Genomic DNA, 25,092 nt, shown 5'->3' with positions numbered 1-25,092 from the left:
GGCCCTGCAGATTTCCAAGACCAGCACCTGATGAAGTGAGTCTGTGCTCCCAAAAGCTCATGCTCAAAACTTTTCTGTTAGTCTGTAAGGTGCCACAGGACTCTTCGTTGCTGTGATGAAAAGGACCCTTCCTGTAAGACAGCTCTGCTCCCTCTGCGTGTTTAAGGTCATAAACCAAATGAAGTACTTACTACTCTTACATAGGTATACCTGTTCTTGGCCGTGTCTACACTAGCCCCAAACTTTGAAATGGCCACACAAATGGCCATTTTGAAGTTTACTAATGAAGTGCTGAAATGCATATTCAGCGCTTCATTACGATGCAGGTGGCCGCGGTACTTCGAAATTGATGTGCCTTGCCGCCACGCAGCTCGTCCCGACGGGGCTCCTTTTTGAAAGGATCCCGCCTACTTCGAAGTCCCCTTATTCCCATCAGCTCATGGGAATAAGAGGACTTCGAAGTAGGCGGGGTCCTTTCGAAAAAGAGCCTCGTCGGGACGAGCCGCGCGGCGGCGAGGCGCGTCAATTTCAAAGTGCCGCAGCCCCCTTATGCTTATGGCCATTTGCGTGGCCATTTCGAAGTTTGGGGTTAGTGTAGACACGGCCCTTAAGTAGTTAGACCTAGATCTGTTAGATCTGCAGAGCCAACGCTTCTAGGATGAAATCTATTCTTTCTCACACATAATTAACAGAATTAATGTTTATTCTAGCTGCAGAGCCACATTTTACTTTTGAGTATATCCATTCAAACTCGTTAAAAGACAACAAGGGGAGTTGCATAGTTTACCTGTACTGTTCACCCTACGTTAGGTTGGATGAGTTTACAGAAATGGTAGCTAGAGGAAACATCTTTTTATTTGAAAACTGAGCAAACTTCATCAGGAGGCACTGAGATAATGAATGTTGGAACTCCACAGTGCCATTTTGACAGATTAACTTTTCAGCTTACAACTGAACTTTAGCTGCTTGGCAATTCATTTTATGCTTCTAAAAACAGTGCACAAAGTTTTCAGAATTTGAAGGAATTAACTCTATGAAAGCTTAGTTTACATTTTATTGCAAACCTAAAATGAATTTAAGTATCCTTATCCAAACATTTATATATGTGTGTGTACTTTTTTATTATTTTTTAGCCTCTCAGTAAATATCCACCTTTGATAAATGATATCTCCTTTTGGCTGCCATCTGAGGAATACTCTGAAAATGACTTCTATGATATAGTCCGAACCATTGGAGGAGACTTGGTGGAAAAGGTTGTCCTCATTGATGAATTCATGCATCCCAAGTAAGTAAAGTTCTTGAAATATTTTTTCCACATTGTCAGATGATGATAAATGTTATCTATAAAAATGTATACAAATATGCTTGGTTTTATTGCAGTGGCAGTATATTTACATTTTCATAGCTCCACAATATTTTCTACAACACTGTTTTCATAAATGTGTTTTATTTTGTAAAATCTTTATTTTCCTTTAAAAGTTTTGCATGAATGTTGCCTGAAGGTTGAATTTATGCTAATGAGGCACAGTGTTGGCTGAAAACAAACTTTCCATACATTGATCTGCCCGAGCACCTCATCCACAGCATCCCCATTCTAATCCAAGACCTTTGAGTGATGGCTTCTATTTGTTTATTTCTTCTATCCTTCCTTTCTTGCGCTCTGAATCACAAATATATCCTGAACATGCATGACAAAAATAGCATTGGGTCATATAAGAATATTATTTATATTTAGAATGTTGGAGATGGAAGATGAGACATTGCTCTCTTTTAAATTTGCCAGCCATATAAATCTTCCACATTTCAGAATTCCTTGCAAATAGAATAGAAGTGCAGAAATTAGCGTACTGGAAAAAAAGTGGTCCATCTAATCTTGTCTGTTATCGCTAATAGTGACAATGTCAGAAGTTGCAGATAAAACTGTTTTTGAAACCATCCTTCATACCGTTTAGTCTACATTATACCCTTTCAAAGCCAAGAGGCTGAGAGGCAAACTTTTATTAGCTGAAACCATTTTTTAAATTAAGTTTTAAAAATAATTTCTTTTCAGTCTTTTTTTGTTCTTATAGTTTGATGGAACTGTGAATCTAATTGTGCAATATTATTCTGTGGATGAAAGGAAATGTCTGGCATAAACCTAGCTTATAATCAGTTTATGTCCTTGCATCCTGCAGGCTTTCTCTGCTACAGCCAGACATTGGACACCATTGTTCTCTTAAATTTGTTGTATACTATGTGCTGCATAGATCGATTATTTTCCTGGTCTGGTGGCTATCATGGTTCAGCACACAACTAAGCTGTGGTTGGTTGTTGGCATTTTTCTAAAAGCAGGCTTGATGTTATATGAAACAATTTCATTTCTGCAAAAATGCATATGTACTTCTGGAATTTATGGAGCCATCTAAAATTTTTGCATTTCTAGTCCCTGAGTGTTCCTTACAGTTAAGTGATATCTCTTGCTGTGAACAGGATTTTCAATTAATACCACTAGACTGAAAAGTCAAATGTCCAGGAAAACAACGTAGGCTATGATCAGGTAATGAGTGCACCTGAGGATAATGATAAATAGGATTGTTAACTATGGAGAATGTGAGGAACAAATTTGTTGCAGCCACATGCAGCTTTTTCTTCCACTTATCACACGGCCAGGCAATGGCCCTGAAAACTAGGCACACTGGTGTTTGTGAAAATACATTTTAATTGCCATCTTCCTATCAGTCCTGAAACAACAGAAGATGCATTGGAAAGTTGTATCAAAATGAGAATGACCTGTCCAGAACTTTCCTATTTTCTTTTTACTCTCAGTAAAATATCTGTTCCATTGTCAGTTTTTGTATCAGTTGCTGTATTCCCAGGATACTGTAATTCAAATGAGGTGTTGCCTTTGTTGTTAACTGTTCTCTTTAGGCAAAATTCTGAATGCCCATCATGCAGCAGGTGGTGAGTTAGGGTCTCCACAGAGGCTGGGGGATGAAAGAATCCTCTACTTTTGTGCCTCACAATGGCAGCCACGTTGCTGTGTGGCTAGGAGTGCAGCACTGAGGTGGCAGTAGTCCCTTCCTCCAGCATGTTCCTTCACTTCAGGAACCATGACCTAGCTGTGGCTCAGCTGTCCTTTCCCAGTAACTCCCCGCCAGTTGCCCTCCAGAACTGTTGCATAGAATTGTGTAGGAGCTTCAAGGGTGAAGAGATCTGTAGCAAGCAAGGGCTGCAAACTGTTCACTACCCTGTTTCCTGCTCCCACCTTGTCCTGTTGAATTGGATCAGACCCTTCCATGGGTGTAGAAAGGGGAGTGGGGTATTTTAAGCCCTTTTTCTGCTTGAAAATTGTCTGCAGCACATTTAGATTTTTTGAATATATATAAATTAAATTACTTGATTAATAGCTTCTGTGGACATATTTTTTCTATGGCTAGCTTACACAGCTATTGGTTGTGAATATTGTTTGGGTGTTGAGCTATGACTTGTCACTTCAGTCATGTGGTATTGTTTCTACTGATTGAACAACTACTTGTATATCCCTAGAGAACTTTCAAGATGACTGTGCATATACTTCATTCATATATATTTGTACAAGAATTTGTGACATTTCACCATGCTGGTGAACAAAAATTTATTAATTCATGTTTGCAAAATCAAAAGGGGATCAGAATAGAACACTGTAGGGTAGACAACATTTGATACATATTTCTAGATGTTCTTCAGAAACACTAGGGTTAAGCACAAGTGCAAATTCCAGACTTTTTCTACAAGATAATCTGTCCAATATTTTTGAAATTCCATCAGTTGTTAAATCAGAAAATGGCCCTCCTTTTTTGGTCAAGACTTTGCTAATTTTGCACAGAGGGAAAAAAGAAGGTATCTGAAAAGCAGGCAAATACAGGAAAGATTTATCTCTGTCCTAAGAAAGTATGATTGCTGCCATACAAAATATTTCAGTAAGAAGAGTATATGAAATTGTTGAGACATAAATATCAGTAATGCATTCCTGAAATTCCACTAAAGATAATGAGAATGCACATATGTGAAATAATAAAAAAAGAAGCACCAGTCTGTAATGCCCAAAATTACAATGGAGACCACAAAATGAAATAAAGTTAACAAAATATTCATACAATAGAAAATAAGCTGCACTCTCACCTTGGAAAACCAGAAGACATGATGTAAGTGAAACTACTGGTTGAATCTCCCTAGTCTGGCACCCTCGGGACCTGACCAGAGCCAAATGAAAGAATTTGCTGAACTACAGTAGGTCACTATTGTCTAACAGCATTACCAACACATCTACTGCTTACTGGGCTCTTAGAATAGTAACAGGGAGGTAGCTGTGTTAGTCTGTACTCCAGCAAAACAAACCAGCAGAAATGTAGCACTTTAAAGACTAACAAAATGATTTATTTGGTGATGAGCTTTCGTGGGACAGACATAGGGGTAAATTACAGCTAAATTACAGCACAAAACACTGACTGCCAGGACTGGTGGCTGAAAACAAACTTCAGGGGACCACAGGAAACGTGGCCACACCCATGATAAATGGCCATCTGGCTAACTCTAATCATGCTGGACCACGGATGTTGCTGGACGAGAGAGTGCCAGACAAGAGAGATTCAACCTGTAGTTAGAACAACAAAAGACCCCTCCCTTTTATCCTCTATCATCATGGGGAACAGTAAGGAAAGGCTGGAAGAAAAATATGGCTGAATCCATCCTTTTTAAAGTCAAGTAAAAAAGCTACGTGTTTGCTCAGACCATGGCCCTGCAGTGGGCATGGCCACATCTGGAGTATTGCATCTGAACAAGGAAGTCCTCTGGTGATATCTAGCTATTGTAGCGACTCCTAGCAAAAGTGATAGGGCTGGGAAGGAATGGGCATGACCAGGACAACCCATGATTGGTGGAATATCCTTTTGCCATGGCAGGTGGGGAGAGGTGGAAAAGAGGATGGTGGCAGCCTGTGGGCACAGGAGTAGAAGGTCCTAAACCACTAGAAGAATATACTTCCCTTTATAACATAAAATTCAACCCAGAAGTCTGGAGTCACTATACTTCTTTCTGGTTAAAACCTTCTTTGCATACATTTGACTTTCTGAGCAGCATATCTCAGCCCCTTTGCATTCTTTATAGTGAGGCAGAACACCATGGAGTCATTTTTTCTGTAAAGTTTTTTCGGTGTTTTGTGGATAAATTTTTCCATTCCAGAATCCAGGCCGCGATTTCAAGTTTGACATAAAAATTCACACTGTGATGTTAGGTAGGAAGATGTGGAGCATAACAGGGTAGCTTTCTCCTTTAGAGGCTAGATGGCACAGAGCCAGTCTCCCATAGTTTCTAATTAGGCACACCTGAGCAGAGATTATGTGATTCCCCTACAAAAATTTCCGGGGCTTCAGAGTGGGGAATGTCAGGCTCTTAACAAAGAGAGTTGGGATCAAGGTCAAAACATGATCAAACCTGAGGCTTAGGGTAGCAGATGAGTACGTAGTTAAGCTCCAGGCCAGGGTCAATACTGTGGATCAGACTGAAGTCAGGTTTCAGGGTGTGGAAGAGAAATCAAGGTCCATATCAAGGTGAGGTCAAAACCAAGAGTTCAAGAACAGGTGCTGGAATGGTCATGGCAGCTACAGGAACTCTGCACTGTTTCCTGAACAGCCTAGCAGGCTGACCTATGTTATGACTAAATACATTGGATCCCAGAAAACCAGTGGTTTTAATTAACATTTCACTGTGACCCGGTGTTTTTGAGGAGTCCAAGTAGGGAATTCAAAGCAAGTCACCTCAGGGCAGCCTAGTCACAAGAGGGAACTCAGATTGTGGCTGACTCCTGTTACATGGAGACAAGGTGGGTGAGGTAATATTTTTTATTGGGCCAACTTCTGCTGGAGAGAGACAAGCTTGTGAGCTTACCCAGGTCCTGTGGAATGGAGGCAAGCAGAAGGAAATATGCAGAACTGTAATCCAGAAATGAAAAAGCCCTGTAAAGGCAGTATAGGAGATAATAAGCAGGAAAATTTCTTTTGCTTCTTTTCAAATGCAGTGTTGTTAATAAGACAGAAAAGGAGAAATGAAGGAAGGCTTTCTGAATGAATTTCCTGTGTACTGTCTGGAGGTAGTTGTACATTTGTAGGTGTTCATATACAAAAATGGGAAAACTATTCTCTGTTGTAGTTTAGCAGATATTCCCTGCCACCATTTCCAAATGTCCTGGATATAGAATAATCAGATGAGCAATATATTGTCTGATTCTTTCTCCATCCCCTCTTCGCCTGCCATATTAATTGATGTAGGGGAAAAAGTCGATAGGTACCATCTTCTGCTGCAACACGTCAAGTGACTGCCATAACTCCTGATCAGATTGTGTAAAGAACAATGTAAGGTTTATTTTCTCTCCTTTTGTTTTTCTTTTATTGGCCATATACTGTGCTTCCTTTTTTATTCCACAAATAAATGCAGATCAAACAATAGGTATACAAATACTTTTAAGGGTTGGGTATTTATCAGGGATGTTTTTCTGTCATGTTTTCATTTTGCTTCTTCAAGAGGTGAGTTACAACAGAATACCACTGAATCCCAGTTTGCTGCTAGTATTATACAAATTAAAACACAATTACTTCAGTCCCTAAACTCCTTGTTCTTCATTCCGAGTACATTGCAGTTTGCTAAGGGATTCTCTGAGATTACCTTTAACTGCTGACCTGGCAGAGTCCCAGTTGTAGTTTCTCTGCAAAGATCACCAGAAGAGCTGAGGCTGCTTGACTAGAGCTATCAGAGGATATAGGCCACCTTTTAATGAGCTGTATGCTTTAGTACTCTGGAGCTTTTCATTTCTTTGGTCAAATAAACGGAAGACTAATATTTCTGCATTAAATTAATAATTTATATGAGGGTCTTTTGAAACTGTTGGCTGGCTTCTGGCCTTTTTCATCAACCCTAATTACTGAGCAAACTTCTGAAGATTGCACAGTGGTTTGTGAAAGTCAGCAAAAGCCCCATTTCTTCATCGAGTGTCCCCGTGGGTGCTCCACAATAGGTGACGGGCTCGCCCGGCGCCACAGATCGGAATTCTTCCAGCAGTTTCTCCTGGATCACGCATGCGCTGGCGCGCGCCGCTCCCTTCTGCATCCCTGGCCATGTGCGCGATCCAGTCCCCGCCAGTTCCTTCTCATCCGCCATCGGCTGCAGATGGAATCCACTCAGGCTACGGCCAGAGTCAGATTAGCTAGAGTTTTTACGTGTAAATTGTTGTTCTATTTCTTTCCAAAAAAAAAAAAAAAGAGAGAGAAAGCAAAAAAAAATAATAATAATAAAAATATATAATAAAAAGAGAGAGAGGAGCGGAGAAGACGCGTGGACGTGTAGGCCAGAAGGCCTCCCACCGCTGCAGGCCGGTGTTCGCGACGGGTAAACAGGCATGAATTAAGTGCTAAGTGCCCTATTAACAACAAAAAGACTCACCGCGATGTCCTCTTCAGGCTTTAAAAAGTGTGAGTCCTGCCGCGAAGCTATGCCAGCCTCCGATGGGCACAGCGAATGCATTCGGTGCCTGGGGGAATCACACGTTACCCAGAAGTGTTCCCACTGTGCTAAGCTCACAGCCAGGGCCAGGAAAGACAGAGAAATGCGGCTGAAAATGCTCCTGTTTGATAAGGCTCTCCAGCCCGACTTGCCGGAGAGGCCTCAACCAGAGGGGCCCTCAGGGCTCTACAAAAGGAAGGCGGCTTCCCTCACCCCCTCGGTGCAGAAACGGAGGAAGCTCTCCCCAGCCCGATCCCTGCCGGCGGTCTCAGCGAGCGGGACGGACGGAGCACACAGCCCTCAGCCGCATACTCAAACAAGTGGCAGTGCAGCAGCGCACGTGGCAGAAGCTGAGCCTCCGATTACCAAGCAGCTGGCACGCGCGGCACCTGGAGCGGCGGTCAGGCAAGTGCCGGAACTGGCGGCACCGACCCCTGCGTCGCCAGCGGTGCAGGGCCAACAGGCACGGAGCCTGAAGGCACCGGAGGACGTTATCCGCGCGGCACAACAGCTGAGTGGGCCGAGCGCAGTGCTGACAGCAGGGCCGAGATCCCCGGCACGGGAGGGGGCGGTGCCAGCCCCACAGGGGAGGGGGAAGGCAAGAGCAAAAACCCGGCACCGCAACCCTTCTCCGGACAGGGCTGCAACGCTGCTATCAACAAGCCCTCCCCTTATGCTGCACATGCCACCCAGAAGATCTGGGTCTCCACCGGCCTATCCAGAGCCTCCTTCTCCCTTCCTCCAACCTACATCACCATGGCTTGGGCCACCTTTGCCCTTTCTGGGACTGGACCCCTGGAGTACTATCACAAACCAGCTTCACTGTTATCTGTGTCGTTGCAGAGATCTCGCTCTCCCAGACATCGGGGGTACACACCCCGAGAGTGGTCCAGGTCTCCATCCCCGGACCCGTGCCCGTGCTGCCATGGTCGTTCTTATCATGCTGGACACAGACACCCCAGGCCTACACCTAGGGGCAGGTCCCCCCTGGCCGTCCAATAACCCCGTGGACACTCCCGGCCAGGGACGGAAACACAGCTATCTCAAGGGGAGTTAAATTTAGAACCCCGAGACTTTCCTTCGCAACCCTCCAGCGAGCGGGTGTACCATCGGCCGCAGGAACCTGAGAGTTCGAGGGAGGTTTCCCCTAGTGGTTCGTCCTCGTCCTCCCCTGAAGAGGCCATGGCCCCCGGGGACGTTACTCCCCCGGACGACCTCAGATAGTTTCAGGAGCTGTTTAAAAGGGTGGCTTTTACGCAAGGCATCCAAACGGCAGAAGTGCAGGAGAAACATCACAAACTCCTGAAAAATTTGAGATCCCCGGCTTCATCCAAAATCGCTATCCCGCTCGACGAAGCCATTGTGGAGTCAGCCACTACCATATGGCAGACCCCAGCCTCCGCTCCGCCTATGAACAAGAGAGCGGATAAGAAATACTTCGTCCTGGTGAAGGGCATGGAGTTCCTTTTTAGTCACCCACAACCAAACTCATTGGTGGTAGAATCGTCTCAGCAGAGATCAAAGACTTCTCAGTACAAATCGGGGGGTTCAGACAAAGATGCCAAGAAGCTAGAGCTGTTTGGCAGGAAGGTATATTCCTCTTCCACCCTGCTATTGAGAGTGGCAAACTATGCGGCACATCTAGCGAACCATAATTTTGATAATTACTCCAGGCTTACTTCTCTCATGGATTCGCTTCCGGAAGATAGGAAGCCGGTGCTAAAGGCGATTGTGCAAGAGGGCTACGCGGCTTCGAGGACGGGAGTCCAGATCGCCCTGGACGTGGCAGACACAGCGGCACGCTCAACGGCTACAGCAGTGGTCATGCGTAGAGAATCCTGGCTCCAGACATCGGGTATCCGGAGGGATCTGCAGGCGAAGATTGTGGATCTTCCCTTTGACACGCAGAAGTTGTTTGCAGACTCAACCGACTCGGTCCTCCACTCCAGTAAGGACTCCAGAGCTACACTTAGAACTCTGGGTATCTATACCCCTCCATATAGGAAGAAAAAGTATTACCCTCAGCAAAGACGATACCCGTACCAACCACAGCGTGCTCAGTACCAACGGGGCTACTACCAAGGGCGACATCAACAGCAGCAACAGTACAGAACTCCCAGGCGACGTCCTCAACAAAGCCGCGCATCCTCGGGGCAGGCCCAAAGGCAACAAGTTTGACGGGCATGTCGAGGGCTGCACTATCACTACCATTGCTCAATGCCATTCCCAGCTCATGTTCCATCATCACCTCTGACCGTTTCACTCCCAATGGCAAAAGATCACCGCAGACAAATGGGTACTGGAGATCATAGCCACGGGTTACGTGATCCCCTTCCAGTTGCTCCCACCGCCGAAACCTCCTCCCAGGCCCCTCCTCAGGGTAGCTTCCCACGAGGCGAGACTCAAACAGGAGGTGGACCATCTTATATTCATAGGGGCAGTGGAAAGAGTGCCGGAGCAATTCCAGGGGAAAGGCCTTTATTCATGCTACTTCCTCACAGAGAAGAAAAGAGGAGGCTGGAGGCCCATCTTAGATCTTCGGGGCCTCAACCGGTACTTGCGCAAACAACGTTTTCGGATGATCACAGTCGCCTCCATACTCACGGCACTGGACGATGGAGATTGGTTTGCAGCCCTCGACTTACAAGATGCTTACATTCATATAACGATCCACCCGGCGCACAGGCGCTTCCTCCGATTTATGGTCGGCAAGGAGCATTTCCAGTACAAGGTTCTCCCGTTCGGCCTCTCCTCAGCCCCCAGAGTCTTTACGAAAACCCTGGCAGTGGTGTCAGCCTACCTACACAGACAGGGGGTATTTATATTCCCATACCTGGACGACTGCCTATTGAAAGGGGCCTCGAAGGTAGAGGTCCTACGCATGATACACGTAACAGCAGACACGTTTTCTTCGCTGGGCCTAGTCATCAACCTCGCGAAGTCAAAGACTGACCCTACACAAGACATAGAGTTTATAGGGGCATGTATAAACTCTATTACAGCAAGGGTGTATCTACCCGACACCCGCTTTCGCGCCATCAGTTCGCTGGTGCAAGTCATTACATACAGCCCCACGGTGCCGGTCTTAACGTGCTTGCAGCTGCTGGGCCACATGGCGGCGGCGACATTTGTGGTGCAGAATGCCAGATTTCACATGCGCAGCCTACAACGTTGGCTGGTGAGCATCTACAAACCAGCATCCCACACTGTCCGCAGGGTGGTATCGCCCACGACAGAGGTGCGCAGATCCCTGCAGTGGTGGGTAAACCCCAAGAACCTGCTAACAGGGGTACCCTTTCACCAACCACAAATCTTTATTTTTCTTACTACTGATGCTTCCCACATAGGATGGGGAGCACACATCGGCGACAAGGTGCTGCAAGGACTATGGTCCCCTGCGGAACAGTCACTGCACATAAATATACTGGAGCTCAGAGCACTGTTCACCGCCTGCAAACATTGTCGAGACCACCTACAGGGCAAAGTAGTCGGGATCAATACAGACAATACCTCCATTATGTTTTATATAAATCGACAATGAGGAGCCCGATCCCGTGCCCTATGTGCGGAAGTAGTCCGGCTGTGGAACTGGTGCATCGCCAACAAGATAACGTTGAAAGCCTCATATTTGACAGGAGCTCACAACGTGAAAGCAGACCAGCTGAGCAGGCGCTTCGCTCTAATGCACAAATGGCACATCTGCTCCGATCTGCTACGACCGATCTTTCACACATGGGGGTTTCCCCAGATCGACCTGTTTGCCACTCAGCACAACAAGAAGTGCCCCCATTACTGCTCCAGGGCAGGATTGCGGTGGGAGTCCCTGGGGGACGCATTCGCGATTTCATGGAAGGGCCCCCTACTTTATGCGTTTCCCCCCACAGTGCTCATCCAGAAGGTCTTGCAGAAAGCCAGAAGGGAGAGAGCCCGCATGATTCTAGTAGTCCCAACGTGGGATCGACGGCAATGGTTCCCCTTGCTTCTGCGCATGTTGGACCGCCCACCGCTCCCCCTTCCGGTGGTGCCGGACCTACTCACACAGGCCCAGGGGTCCATAGTGCACCCACACCCTCAAGGTCTGCGCCTACAAGCATGGCTAATCCATGGCTCAGCTCCCTAGAAAGCACATGTACGGAGGGAGTACAACAAGTCCTGGAAAGTAGCCGAAGGACCTCCACCAGGAAGACCTACAAGCAGAAATGGACTCAATTCACTGCCTGGTGTTCCGCCAAGCAGTTAGCTCCCCTTGACATTCCTATACCTGTAATACTAGAATACTTATTGGACCTCAAGAGGGGCGGACTTTCCCTATCCTCACTAAAAGTCCACCTCGCCGCTATATCTGCTTTTCGGCATGCAGAGGAGGAGCCCACGGTATTTGCCCATCCTATTGTTACCAGGTTCCTGAAGGGGCTGGTAAACCTGTACCCCTTTCGGAGATCGCTTCCACCATCGTGGAATTTGGACTTGGTGCTCAGCACGCTAACGGGCCCACCATTTGAACCCTTAGCCACAGTTCCACTACGTCTCCTTATGATAAAAACAACATTCCTCCTTGCAATTACGTCAGCTCGCAGGGTGAGTGAGCTCGCAGCAGTTATGGCAATGCCGCCGTGCAGTGTTCTCAAAGGAGGCGGTAACTTTACGGCTGCACCCAGCCTTTGTTCCGAAAGGTTCTTCAGAGTTCCACCTTAAGAAACCAATAGTTTTACCCTCGTTTTACCCAAAGCCTCACAGCTCCAGCAAGGAGGCACGCCTACATTTCCTGGACGTGAGGAGGGCGTTGGCCTTCTACATAGACAGAACTAAGTCCTTCCGAAAAACAGACAGACTTCTAGTCTCTCTCGCTCCCAGGTCAAAAGGAGAATGTCTCTCTTCACAGAGAATCTCAAAGCACATTGTGTCCTGTATAAAAATGTGCTACGAACTTCGAAAGACTCCTTTGCTGGCCCCGCTTAGGGCTCGCTCCACCAGGGCGGTGGCGGCATCAACAGCCTTCTTCAAAGGCATCGCGTTAAAAGACATCTGTAGAGCGGCGACCTGGTCATCCTATGACACCTTCGCTAAACATTATGCATTACATCGGGTATACCAAGAGGACACCCGTCTGTCGACAGCAGTCCTTTCGGGGGCAAGCTGCACATAAACCGATTACCTACCTCCTTACTTGGGTTACTGCTGGGTAGTCACCTATTGTGGAGCACCCAGGGGGACACTCGATAAAGAAAGAGAAGTTACTCACCATAGTAACGATGGTTCTTCGAGATGTGTCCCCGTGGGTGCTCCACCACCCGCCCATCCTCCCCGCTTCGGATCTCTGTTTAGTGTTTTTCAGGAGCATCTGAGGCGGTTGGTCAAGGAACTGGCGGGGACCGGATCGCGCACGTGGCTGGGGACGCACAAGGGAGCGGCATGCACTGGCGCATGCGCGATCCAGGAGAAACTGCTGGAAGAATTCCGATCTGCGGCGCTGGGCGAGCCCGACACCTATTGTGGAGCACCCACGGGGACACATCTTGAAGAACCATCATTACTACGGTGAGTAACTTCTCTTTCTCCTCTCCCCTCCCTTCCACACAGGATAGCACAACTTACTTCAATGAATGAAAAATTCTTCATAATTTGCTTTTGTTTCATAGCCCTGAAAATGACCCAACCCTCCCCCCCCAAAACAAAACAAAAAACATGCGAATAATGAAGATGATTCCCGGAGTGCTCGTCTCTTGGTATTCCACCCTTTGCATGCATAAGCCTGAGATCAGTGTCTTTTGGCCATCTCTGTTCTTTGGGGTCGCATATGTGCCCTGATCATCCTTATGCATCTGTGGCTGAGGACATAAAGGCTGTGTCTGCACGTGCCCCAAACTTCGAAATGGCCATGCAAATGGCCATTTCGAAGTTTACTAATGAAGCGCTGAAATGCATATTCAGCGCTTCATTAGCATGCGGGCGGCAGCGGTGCTTCGAAATTGACGAGCCTTGCAGCCGCGCGGCGCGTCCAGACGGGGCTCCTTTTCGAAAGGACGCCACCTTCTTCGAAGTCCCCTTATTCCCATGAGCTCATGGGAATAAGGGGACTTCGAAGTAGGCAGGGCCCTTTCGAAAAGGAGCCCCGTCTGGACGCGCCGCTCGGCGGCAAGGCTCGTCAATTTCGACGCGCCGCTGCCGCCCGCATGCTAATGAAGCGCTGAATATGCATTTCAGCGCTTCATTAGTAAACTTCGAAATGGCCATTTGCATGGCCATTTCGAAGTTTGGGGCACGTGTAGACACAGCCAAAGAGTGGAACAGATCCAACTGCCACTCAGTTCCTTCTGACCAACCCTGACTATGAAACAGAACTTCATACATCTATTTTCCTTAGTTGTGAATCACTGTGTATGTATTAACATTAGTTAGGTATTTGTTCATTGGCAGATAAATTGGACAGTTTCATTAGCCTTTTGGAAGTTGCATATTTTTCCCCGATGATCAGAGAATTTGAAGTCTCCTGGCTTTAAGTATTGTTCCTCTTGTGACATAGCAATTCCAGTAAAGGATACAAGTACAGAAGATGCTTTTTTCTGGTTAGAGGAAGCACATCACCCTGACAAATATGCTTTGTGCAAGCCCTTTTCTAGGAGGATCTTACAAGCTCCTAAGGAGGTACTCTTGAAAATGTTTTTCCTATTAAGGAGGTACTCTTGAAAATGTTTTTCCTATTCCACTCTGTGTAGGTAGCCTCTGACCCAAGAAGGGCAGACCCATGTATCTTTCACCTCAGTATAAAAGCAACCCTCTATACCAGGTCCATAAGTTCACGTTCTCTATTTATAAAGACTACGATGGCTCTGGATTCTGACCAGATTGTTAAAGCCATGTGTTCAGACACAAAGGAGCTTCAGTCCACTCAGAAAAGCATAGGCGGATCCCATTCTGAGGAGACTCCATGGCCCAATATAGTGACCATAGGAATTTTGAGGTTCCATGGCTCCTCCAGTGCCTTGAGAATTGAAATGAGATGCCTGTGGAACTAAAGCTCCTTTTGAAAATCCCACTTTTAAACAGCAAGAGGTCAAAATCTGTAACTGTCATAGTTAAAAGATCTGTCATGGAAGTGCTGATGAAAAACAAAATTGTGTCTTGTGAATGTTGTGTGTCTGCATACTGATCTGTATGAGATTATTTTATGCTATTTTTCTTGCATAGCCATAAAAGGCAGATCAATGTCTACTCCATAGACTACTCAATAGACTGGATACAAAACAAACCAAGAAATACTCTTTCAACTTTGTTTAGCAACATGTTAAACAAACCATTGCATGTTATCATCAACCATTGATTCTCTAAGCTGGTTATACCTTATTCCCTTCTTAGGCTGAGGTTTCTTTCTTCCTGTTTGCATCTTTGCTTTCCTTCCTTCAATCTCTTCCTTTTCTTGCCTGGTGTGGCAGTTGGTTTCCTATGGCAAGAGAAGCATTGTTTTTCAAAGGTCACAAATAAAGTAAATTTCACTTTATGCACACATGGAGAACATGACACCTTGGTCAGAAGAAGTGCTACACACAAGTGGAAGCCGAAAGGGAACAGTGCGGTATCATGAGGCTTGTTGAAAAGCAACCTAGGCTCAGTTTGCTTGATATTTTTTTCATAGAAAGGAATATCGTGAGTTTGAAATTTCAACTCTGGCTCTGACACTATAGGACACGGGTCAGCAACCCCTCGCATGGATGCAAAGAGTGACACGCAAGCTGATTTTTGAGGCTCAGCTCCCCCATGCAGCTGGGAGCTTCCTCAAAGCCATGTTGCCTGTGAATTAACAACAGACCATCTAATGCTACCAACCACCACCTAAATAGTAAAACTCTGGGTCAAGAATGAGTGCAGGGAAAGGATTAATCCTTAGAGGCAGGTCTCTGCAGGGAGCCATGAGGTAAGCCAGTTGGAGGAAGAAAAATTCTTTTAAAATGAGAACAATTGCAGTCTGTGGAGGTCTTTGTCTAGGTCTGCAACTGGAGCAGGGAGAGATCAAAAATGCTTGAATTAATCCAACAAATCTGTCTGTCTCGTAATCGGCACATAGATATGTAAGAAGAAAGGAAATGTTTAGTTAGATGAAATCAGGTTATGATTATTTTGAAATTGGTGTGGACTTTCTCAGGTTTGTTGATTCTTTCTGCTGTATTTAGTAACTTCTAAGCTGAATCCCAGGGAAGTAATTCTCTGTGCCAAAACTGGAATGTTTGAGTTGTTTTCTCTCTCTTTGTGAATAAATTACTTTTTTTTTTTTTTTTAGGCAATGATTTGATTCCTGTGTCCTAGAGAAAGGTCTGTGTATATTCATGCCTTACACTGAAAGGTCAGCTATCAGATTACAGCTGTTTCCAAGCTCTCTCCTAAGGGAGAGTTAAGAGCTTGGGGTTTACCTCACAGGGGGACATCCCACATGTCTTCCTGGGTTAAAGGTTTTTTTTCCCACTTGGGTGATGGTGGCAACTACCCCTCAGGGAATCTGTCACCTTGGGGCACTTTTTTTAAGTAGAGCCTTTAAAGGCAAGGTATTTTAAAGGTTTTTGAGGGCCCCCATTTTCTGTACATGGAATGTCAGAGTGGGGAAACAGCCCTGACATTTGAATCTTAATTTATTTATTAAGGAAGCTGTTGTAATTAGGACTGTTAGTGATTTTAAAAAGTATCACTGGCACAGGGACCATACACAGAGGTCAAAAGGTCACATTTTGGCACTCTGCCTTGGAAAGGTTGCTGACCCCTACTATAGGATATGCATTCTGCTTGCTGTAGACAAAATTGCAGTTTGGGAGGAAAGAGTAGAAAAGTGGTGGCAGGGAGTAAAATCCATGGGTGGGAGACACAAAATGAAAATAATGTCACAGGTCACCCACTTCATGCTAAAATGTTGGGTTCTATCTCGGATTCATAGAACAGGCATCGCTGGAGCTAGTAAATCACTTTTAAAAAAAGTAAAATTTTCCTGGTGTGAGGAGGGAAATTTAAATTACAGTGAAAATATGCGTGAACTTCAGGTAGATTTGTCAACCCCTAAATATGTGAAGTTAGTGAAACCTCAAACTAGTGAGGCAAATCTATCCACTTCTGTTAATCCAGCTTTAAAACTCAGCCATCAAACATTCTCCTTTGGTTGAAACTGGATTTACTTCAAAACCATCCCCAGCAATTGGGCTAGCAGTCAGAACACCAGAAAAGCTGAAGTATGCAGTATCAATTCTCTACAACTTTAAAATAGTCTGAAAGCATATTCACATAATAGCTCATGATAGCAATTTTAATAATCCGCTAAATTATTTTCACGATTGGTACCTACAACAGTAGCAGATCAGGAACCCTTTGGGACTGTCACCTGCTGTGTCAAGACACCACTGAACCTGCTTCCACTCACAACCTGGGCACCCTGCAATGCTGTCTTGCTGAGCCCAGCTCTCCAGCCTGCTTCAGCTGACACAGAGCCACTATTCACAACTTTGAAGGCTGCAGAGACAGACTGAAAGCAGCACAGTGTGAGACTTCCTCCCAGAACACAAGTACACAGTCCCATGAGAGCTGAACCCTGGATAAATCTGCTGCACACTGTATAGAGAGCTACACAATATGAGCCTACTAGACTTCTTTATAATCTATTGCCTAGCGTTGCTTTTCGTTAACTCAATTATTTTTTGGGTTTTGGAAATAAAATGAAAATGTACTTGCTTCATTTAAATGGGGATGAGGAATTCGGTATGCAGGCTGCCCCCCTCCTTGCCACCCCCAAAAAATGACTCCCTGCAGCAGTTGCGGGGACAGGTGATAAGTGCCTCTCCAGGGCTGATGCAGCTCCAGGAGGCACAGTCAGAGTAGGGGTGCATGTGCCCTGGGTGGGGTAGGTCCAGGTTTGTCTTCCCACTGCATTGTGCTCTCCCCCAGGCCAGAGTGAGAAATGCAGCAAACTGTGCACTTTACTGACTCCCTGACAAAGGAAAATAGCCAATCCCTATACAAATTGGGGCCCTGCCCACCCTGAAGGGTACATTTGGGGTGGGATGCTCAGGGATGGGGCAGTCCTGGATGGGGGCAGAACAACCAGCCAGCCCCTTTCGTCTGCCTGGTGATTCTATCTATTTTCTGTGTGGTTTTATGAGAAGCAATCCCATTCTAGCACATCCCATTTTCCTAGCACAATCAAACCTTTGTCTTGCTTTACGTTTTGACAAGAGACAGCTGTATACCAAATTTGGCAGTCGTAGCTCTTACCCTTTCAGAGGAGTTCTTTGACAGAGACAAATGTATAGTAGATTTCATATCGAGAACTTCTCTCATGTTCTCCTTCTTTCCCTAAGTAAAACAAACCTAGTCCTATGGGAAAATAGCACATCATGACACAGATTATCCAAGAAGTTCTTGGAATGCATTGGAAACAATTTTTAACTTCAGAAGGTGGAGAAGGATACTAGGTGGGAGACGTCTAGGTTTGACTTTAACACACAAGGAGGAACTGGTTGAGAATCTGGACCATAGCTTGGGTGAAAGTGATCATGAGATGATAAGAGTTCATGATTCTAAGGAGTTGTAGGAGGAAGATCAGCAAAATAAAGAAAACAGATTTCAATAAGGCAGACTTTAGTACATTCAGGGAGTTGGTAGGTAAGATTTCATGGAAAACAAGTCTAAAAGGAAAAACAACGGAAACCCAGTTTTTCAGAGAGATATTATTAAGGGCATAAATGCAAACTATTCCACTATATAGGAATGATAGGACATATGGCAAGAGACCACCTTGGCTTAACCAGGAGATCTCGAATGATCTTAAAATCAAAAAGGAGTCCTACAAAAAGTGGAAACTAGGTCAAATTACAAAGAATAAGTATAAATAAATAATACAAATATGTAGGGGCAAAATTAGTATGGCCATGTCTAGAGACTGTTATGCCTCAAATTTTTGAGGGATAATACTGTTGAGCAAAATGCAGAGTTCTGTCGAGAGAGTGCTTTAAGTGTGTGGACATTCCCTGAGTTATGTCAACAGAAGGCCCCTTCTGTCGACAAAACTCTGTCGTGTAGACCCAGCCTAACAGAAAGTGTGGAAATGGCAGAGGTATGTAATGACTCTTTTGGTTTTGTTTTCACCAAAAAGGTTATTGATGTTTTGACACTTAACACATTGAAGGCCAGTGAAAATGGGTTAGATTTAGGAGTTAAAATGGGGAAAGAAGAAGTTAAAATTTATTTAGACAAGTTAGACGGCTTCTAGAAACCAAGGTCTAATTACATAAAACTTAGAATACTCCAGGAACTGACTAAGAAATAGCTGTGCCACTATCTGTTACTTTTGAAAAGTGATGGAATTTGGGAGAGATTCCAGCCAACTGGAAAAAGACAAACATAGTTGCCCTTCTATAAACAGGAAAATAATGACAACCCAGGGAATTACAGACTAGTCAGCTTAATCTTTGTCCCAGGAAAGAAAATGGAGCAAATAATTAAGAAATCCATTTGCAAACATCTAGAAAATAATAGGATGATAAGTAACAGTCAGCATGGATTTGTAAAGAAGCAATCATGTCAAACCACCCTGATAGCTTTCTTTCATGGGATAACAATTCATGTGGATAAGAAGGGAAGCAGTAAATAACAGTATGTCTAGTCTATAGTAAGACATTTGTTACTGTCTCACGTTACCTTTCCATTAAGAAACTAGGGAAATACAACCTAGAAGGAGCAACTATAAGGCAAGTGTATTACTGGTTAGACAACCATTCTTAGAGAGTAGTTATCAGTAGTTCACAATCATGTTGGAAGAGCATAATGAGTTGGGTTCTGCATGGATCAGTTGTGTCACCAGTTCTGTTCAGTGTCTTCAACAGTTATTTAGCTAATGCCATACAGAGTACACTTACAAAGCTTGTGGATGATACCAAGCTGGGAGAGATTGCAAGTGGTTTGGAGGATAGGATAAGAATTCAGGTATCTGGACAAACTGGCAAAATGTTCTGAGGTAAATAGGATGACATTCAATAAGGAGAAATGCAAAGTATTCCACTTGGGAAAGAACAATGCATTATACACATACAGAATGGGAAATGACTGCCTAGAAAGGAGCACTGCAGAAAGGAATGTAGGAGTCATAGGGGACTGCTAAATATGAATCAATAGTGTGACACTGTAGCCAGACAAAGTCTCCCCCTTACAAGCCAGCTTGCTCTCTGCCTCCCGCCCCCACTGAGAAGCACACAGGGCATGGAAACGGCTGCTGACAGCACAGTCTTTGATGCCCTCATTGAGGCCCAGATGTGCTAGCTCATCGTGACCCTGAGAAGCAGAAAGTACAGAGAGAAGGCTAACAGGCCAAACTGTCAACAAGAGGTGGGGGGGACCCTCAGGAAATCACCCCAGCTGGCATTGATGAATATGATGCACACACACAGCCATCCCCGAAGAGGAAATCTCCGCCACACAAAAAGAATGTCCTGTACTCCTAAATTGCTTATCTCCTGTCTTACAAGTGCAAATTGAGTAAGAATTGCCCTTGTAACAAACTGGCATCACAAAGACAGACCAGTGTGATCTGGCACCTTAGATAAGAAAGAATACGTAACCTAAAAGGGGTATAAAAGATGGGTCCAGCAGAACTCTAACTTTGAGTGCATTCCACCAACTACCGGCTGGTCAGGTCAGGTGATTGCCTCCCGAGGTCCGCAACTGGGGACGCCCAACCTCGTATTCGTCTTTCCGCGGAATCGAGTGACCGATCCGGCTTGGCTACGCTGGTATCGAGAGACGCAGAGAGGGTACGATATACCCATGCTAGGTCTCTGGTTTTTTGTGCACAGCTAAAGAAGTAGAGCTCTGTAACTAGACGTCATTGTATCAAGATATCATTGTGTTAGATGGTAACAGATATCTTTGTATTGGATTGTAACGTAACTTGTTAACACCTGTACTTTGCTAGCATATAAGAAGTAGACAATAGCCTTTTGTAACCACACGCTTATAACTGTAGCTTAATAAACTTGTAACCAGTTAAGATCCAAGCCTGACCCTGTTACCCTTTTGTCACTGCAACACAGCCGGCACAACAAAAAGAACTTTAACCGTTTGGTTACTCCAGCCTGGCTGTAGGTAAGAGTGCTAGCACCTCCCTGCTCTAACAGTAAACAACTGGGTTACTTAGGACCCAGGGGAATCCGTCAGCCTGTCTCGGCTGCTTGCAGCAACGAGCTCCCTGCTCTTGCAGTTTTAAACTCGGATGATAACAAGGGCATAGTTGGTACCTCACCATACATTACCCGGCCACTGGCTAACAGACACTTCCAAACAAAAAAAAAGGAAACATCATTCTAGGATGTATTAACAGGAGTATTGTAAGCAAGACAAGAGAAGTAATTCTTCTGCTCTACTGTATGCTGATTAGGCCTCACCTAGGATATTATGTCCAGTTCTAGGCAGCACATTTCAGGAAAGAGGAGGAGAAATTAGAGGAGATCCAAAGAAGAACAAAAATTATTTAATGTCTACAAAACATGACCTGTGCAGGAGGATTGAAAATATTAGGTTAGTTTAGTCTGGAAAAGAGAAGACTGAGAGGGGACATGGTAACAGCTTTCAAGAAGCTAAAAGTTTGTTACAAGGTCAAGAGAGAGAAATTATTCTCCTAACCTTCTAGGGTTAGGACAAGAAGCAATGAGCTTAAACTGCAGGTTTAGGTTAGAAATAAGGAAAAACTTCTTAACTGTCAGGGTTGCTAAGCTCTCGCATAAATTGCCGAGGGAGGTTGTGGAGTCATTGGAGATTGTCAAAAGCAGGTTAGACAAAGCCCTGTGTGAGCTGGTCAAGATGGTGCTTGGTTGTGCTATGAGTGCAGGGGAGCAGACTTGATGGTCTCTCCAAGTTTCTTCCGGTTCTATTATTCTGTGATTCTATTAATTATTGCCTCACCTCCTGGCCTCCTGTACAAAGCTGTGGACTGATGTTTTATAAATCTTCATAAGCATTGTTATTATTGTAAATATATACACAGAACAACTGAGGCCAAGGGACATTCTTGGTGGTGGTTTTTGGATTGTGAGTCATAGTTTTTGGAATTTTGTACCTTCCACTGATTTCATCTGTAGTTGTAGATGCTCAGAATCTTGGAAAATAATGAGGTGTCTAAAATTGGGCACCCAAAAATGGATATGAGGAAATCAATAGTTAGAAAAATTTTGGCCTGAGTGACTTGCCTAACATGACACAGAAAGTCAGTGACAAACCCTGGAATCAAATCCAGTTTTTCTAACTCCAAGCCATGTGGGTCCATACCTGTGTCCACGCACATGCCTCTAGTCCTTATGCTTCTCTGGACTTTTCCATAACTGTTAAGAACATAAGAACGGCCATTACTGGGTCAGACCAAAGATCCTTCTAGCCCAGCATCCTGTGTGACAAGAGTGGTCAGTGCCAGGTGCCCCAGGGGTGGACAGAAGACAATGATCTAGCAGCTTGTCTCCTGCCGTCCACCTCCAGCTTCTGACAAACAGAGGCCAGCGACACCATTCCTACCCCCTGGGTAATAGCCTTTTATGGACCTAACCTCCATGAATTTATCTGTCTCTTCTTTGAACTCTCTTATAGTCCTAGCCTTCACAGACTCCTCTGGCAAGGAGTTCCACAGGTTGACTGTGCACTATGTGAAAAAGAACTTTCTTTTATTACTTTTAAACCTGCTACCCATTAATTTCATTTGGTGTCCTCTAGTTCTTATATTAAGGGAACAAGTAAATGACTTTTCTTTACTCATCCTCTCCACGCCACTCATGATTTTATGTACCTCTATCATATCTTCCCTCAGTCTCCTCTTTTCTAAACTGAAAAGTCCCAGTCTCTTTAACCTCGCCTCATGTGGGACCCATTCCAAACCCCTAACCATTTTAGTTGCCCTTTTCTGAACCTTTTCCAATGCCAAAATGTATTTTTTGAGGTGAGGAGATCACATCTATACATAGTATTCAAGATGCCTTTTTATCTCTCATTACTTCTTTTACATGTTTTTTAAGCCATGCTGGCTCTTTTTTAGGTCTCTTACTATGTTTTTTAATTTGGCATATTAATTTAAGTTGGGCCTCTATTATGGTGACCTTGAAAATTTTCCATGCAGCTTGCAGGGATTTTACTATAGTCACTGTACCTTTTAATTTCTGTTTAACTAACCTCCTTGTTGTTGTGTAATTCCCGTTTTTGAAATTAAATGCCAGAGTGTTGTGCTGCTGAGGTGTTCTTCCCACCACAGGAATGTTAAATGTTATTATATTACGATCACTATTCCCAAGCGGTCATGTAATAGTTACCTCCTGAACCAGATCCTGTGTTCCACTCAGTACTAAATTGAGAATTGCCGCTTTCTGGTTGGTTCCTGTACTAGCCGCTCCAAGAAAAAGTTATTTAAGGCATTGAGAAACTTTATCTCTTCATCTCGCCCTGAGGTGACATGCGCCCAGTCAATATGGGGATAATTGAAATCCCCTATTATTATTGGCTGGGTCTACACGAGCCCCCTCCTTTTGGAAGCGGCATGTTAATGAGCGGGTTCGAAAGACGCTAATGAGGTGATGCGATGAATATGCAGCGCCTCATTAGCATAATGGCAGGTGCGGCAATTTGAAAGTGTGGCTTTTTGAATTGCATGCCTCCCGTGGAGATGGGACCTTCTGAAAGGACCCCGAGTTTTCGAAAGCCCTTCTTCCTATCACCAGATAGGAAGAAGTGGCTTTCGAAAACTGGGGGGGTCCTTTCGCAAGTTCTTGTCTCCACGGGCTGCGCACAATTCGAAAAGCCGCACTTTCGAATTGTCACAGCCACCATTATGCTGATGAGGCACTGCATATTCATGGTAGTGCCTCATTAGCATCTTTCGAACCCGCCCATTAACATGCCCCTTCCAAAAGGAAGGGGCTCGTGTAGACCCAGGGATTTTTAATTTGATAGCCTCTCTAATCTCCCTTAACTTTTCAAAGTCACAATCACTGTCCTGGTCAGGTAGTCGATAATATATCCCTACTGCTATATTCTTATTAGAGAATGGAATTACTACACATAGTGATTCTATGGAACATTTTGATTCATTTAAGATTTTTACGTCATTTGATTCTACATCATCTGTCACATACAGAGCCACTCTACCCCCCGTACTACCCATTCTGTCCTTCCGATATATTTTATACTCTGGTATGATTGTGTCCTACTGATTGTCCTCATTCCACCAGGTTTCTGTGGTGTCTACTATGACAATTTCCTCCTTTAGTATGAGGTACTCTAGTTCACCCATCTTATTAGTTAGACTTCTAGCATTTGTGTAGAAGCACTTTAAAAAATTGCCACCATTTATATGTCTGCCCTTCCCTGATGTATTAGATTCTTTGTGTGAGGGTTTCCTGTCTGATCTGGTGCGTATTATGTCATCTCCTCTCCTCTCTTTCTGACTAAAACCTAGAGAATCTCTATCAGCGGACTCTCCTCTAAGAGAAGTCTCCATCCGATCCATGTGCTCCTCTGAGCCAATCAGCTTTCCCCCATCTCTTAGTTTAAAAACCGCTCTACGACCTTTTCAATGTTTAGTGCCAGCAGCCTGCATCCGCCTTGGTTTAGGTGGAGCCCGTCCTTCCTGTATAGGCTCCCCCCACCCCAAAAGTGTCCCCAGTTCCTAATAAAATGAAACCCCTCCTCCTTACACCATCATCTCATCCACTCATTGGGACTGTAAAGTTCTTCCTGCCTACCTGGCCCTGCGCGTGGAACAAGAAGCATTTCTGAGAAAGCCACCATAGAGGTCCTAGATTTCAGTCTCTTTCCTAGTGGCATAAATTTGGCCTCCAGGACACCTCCCTACATCATTGGTACCTACATGCACCACGACCACCAGCTCCTCCCCAGCACTACACACAAGTTTATCTAGATGCCTCGAGAGATCTGCAACCTTCGCACCAGGCAGGCAAGTCACCATATGGTTCTCCTGGTCCTCACAAACCCAACTGTCTATGTTTCCAATGGTCGAATCACCCACTTACTAACACCTGCCTCTTCCTAACAACTGGCGTTCCCTCCTCCTGAGGGGTATCCTCAGTGTGAGAGGGTACCATAACATCCTTTGGAAGGAGGGTCCCAACTATGGGATGATTTCCCTGACCGTCCATTGACCGCTGTATTCCCCTGAGCCTTTCTTCCTCCTTAACAGCACTGAGGCTGTCAGACGGGAGGTGGGACAGGACTACAGTGTTCTGGAAACCTCCTCAACAAATCTCTCTGCCTCCCTTAGTGCCTCCAGTTTAGCCAGCCTGGCCTCCAAAGCCCAAACTTGGTCTCTGAGGGCTGGGAGCTCCTTGCACTGGGTGCACACTTGCGCCACCCGCCCAGAGGGCATGTTACACTCAATGCAATAAACAGGGTAGTCCCCACTCTGCTGCTGGGCTTCTGCCTGCATTTTCTCCTAAGAATAAATTTGATTATATACGGGGCTTTTATTTAAATGTTTGGGATATAGTTTTATAAAATTTTAGGTCTAAAGGTGGTCAGAAGTAACTAGCGCCCTGTAAGCACCCCTTTCAAAACTCCCTCCTG

At 44.9% G+C, this 25,092-nt stretch overlaps 1 protein-coding gene across 1 annotated transcript in view; it reads left to right on the top strand.

Annotated features, from left to right (window-relative positions):
- The window catches only part of FARS2 (phenylalanyl-tRNA synthetase 2, mitochondrial), a 424,448-nt gene that overhangs the window by 286,011 nt on the left and 113,345 nt on the right, over positions 1-25,092 (top strand). The window contains exon 7 of the mRNA XM_074987722.1: positions 1,134-1,285. Within this exon, the coding sequence (XP_074843823.1) occupies positions 1,134-1,285 (152 nt within the window). The remainder of the gene's footprint in view (positions 1-1,133; positions 1,286-25,092) is intronic.

The sequence above is a fragment of the Carettochelys insculpta genome, chromosome 2 (assembly GCF_033958435.1).
Source record: "Carettochelys insculpta isolate YL-2023 chromosome 2, ASM3395843v1, whole genome shotgun sequence".
Classification (NCBI taxonomy): domain Eukaryota; kingdom Metazoa; phylum Chordata; order Testudines; family Carettochelyidae; genus Carettochelys; species Carettochelys insculpta.
Note: the sequence above shows the minus strand (reverse complement) of the source record. Positions and strands in the feature narration are given on the sequence as shown.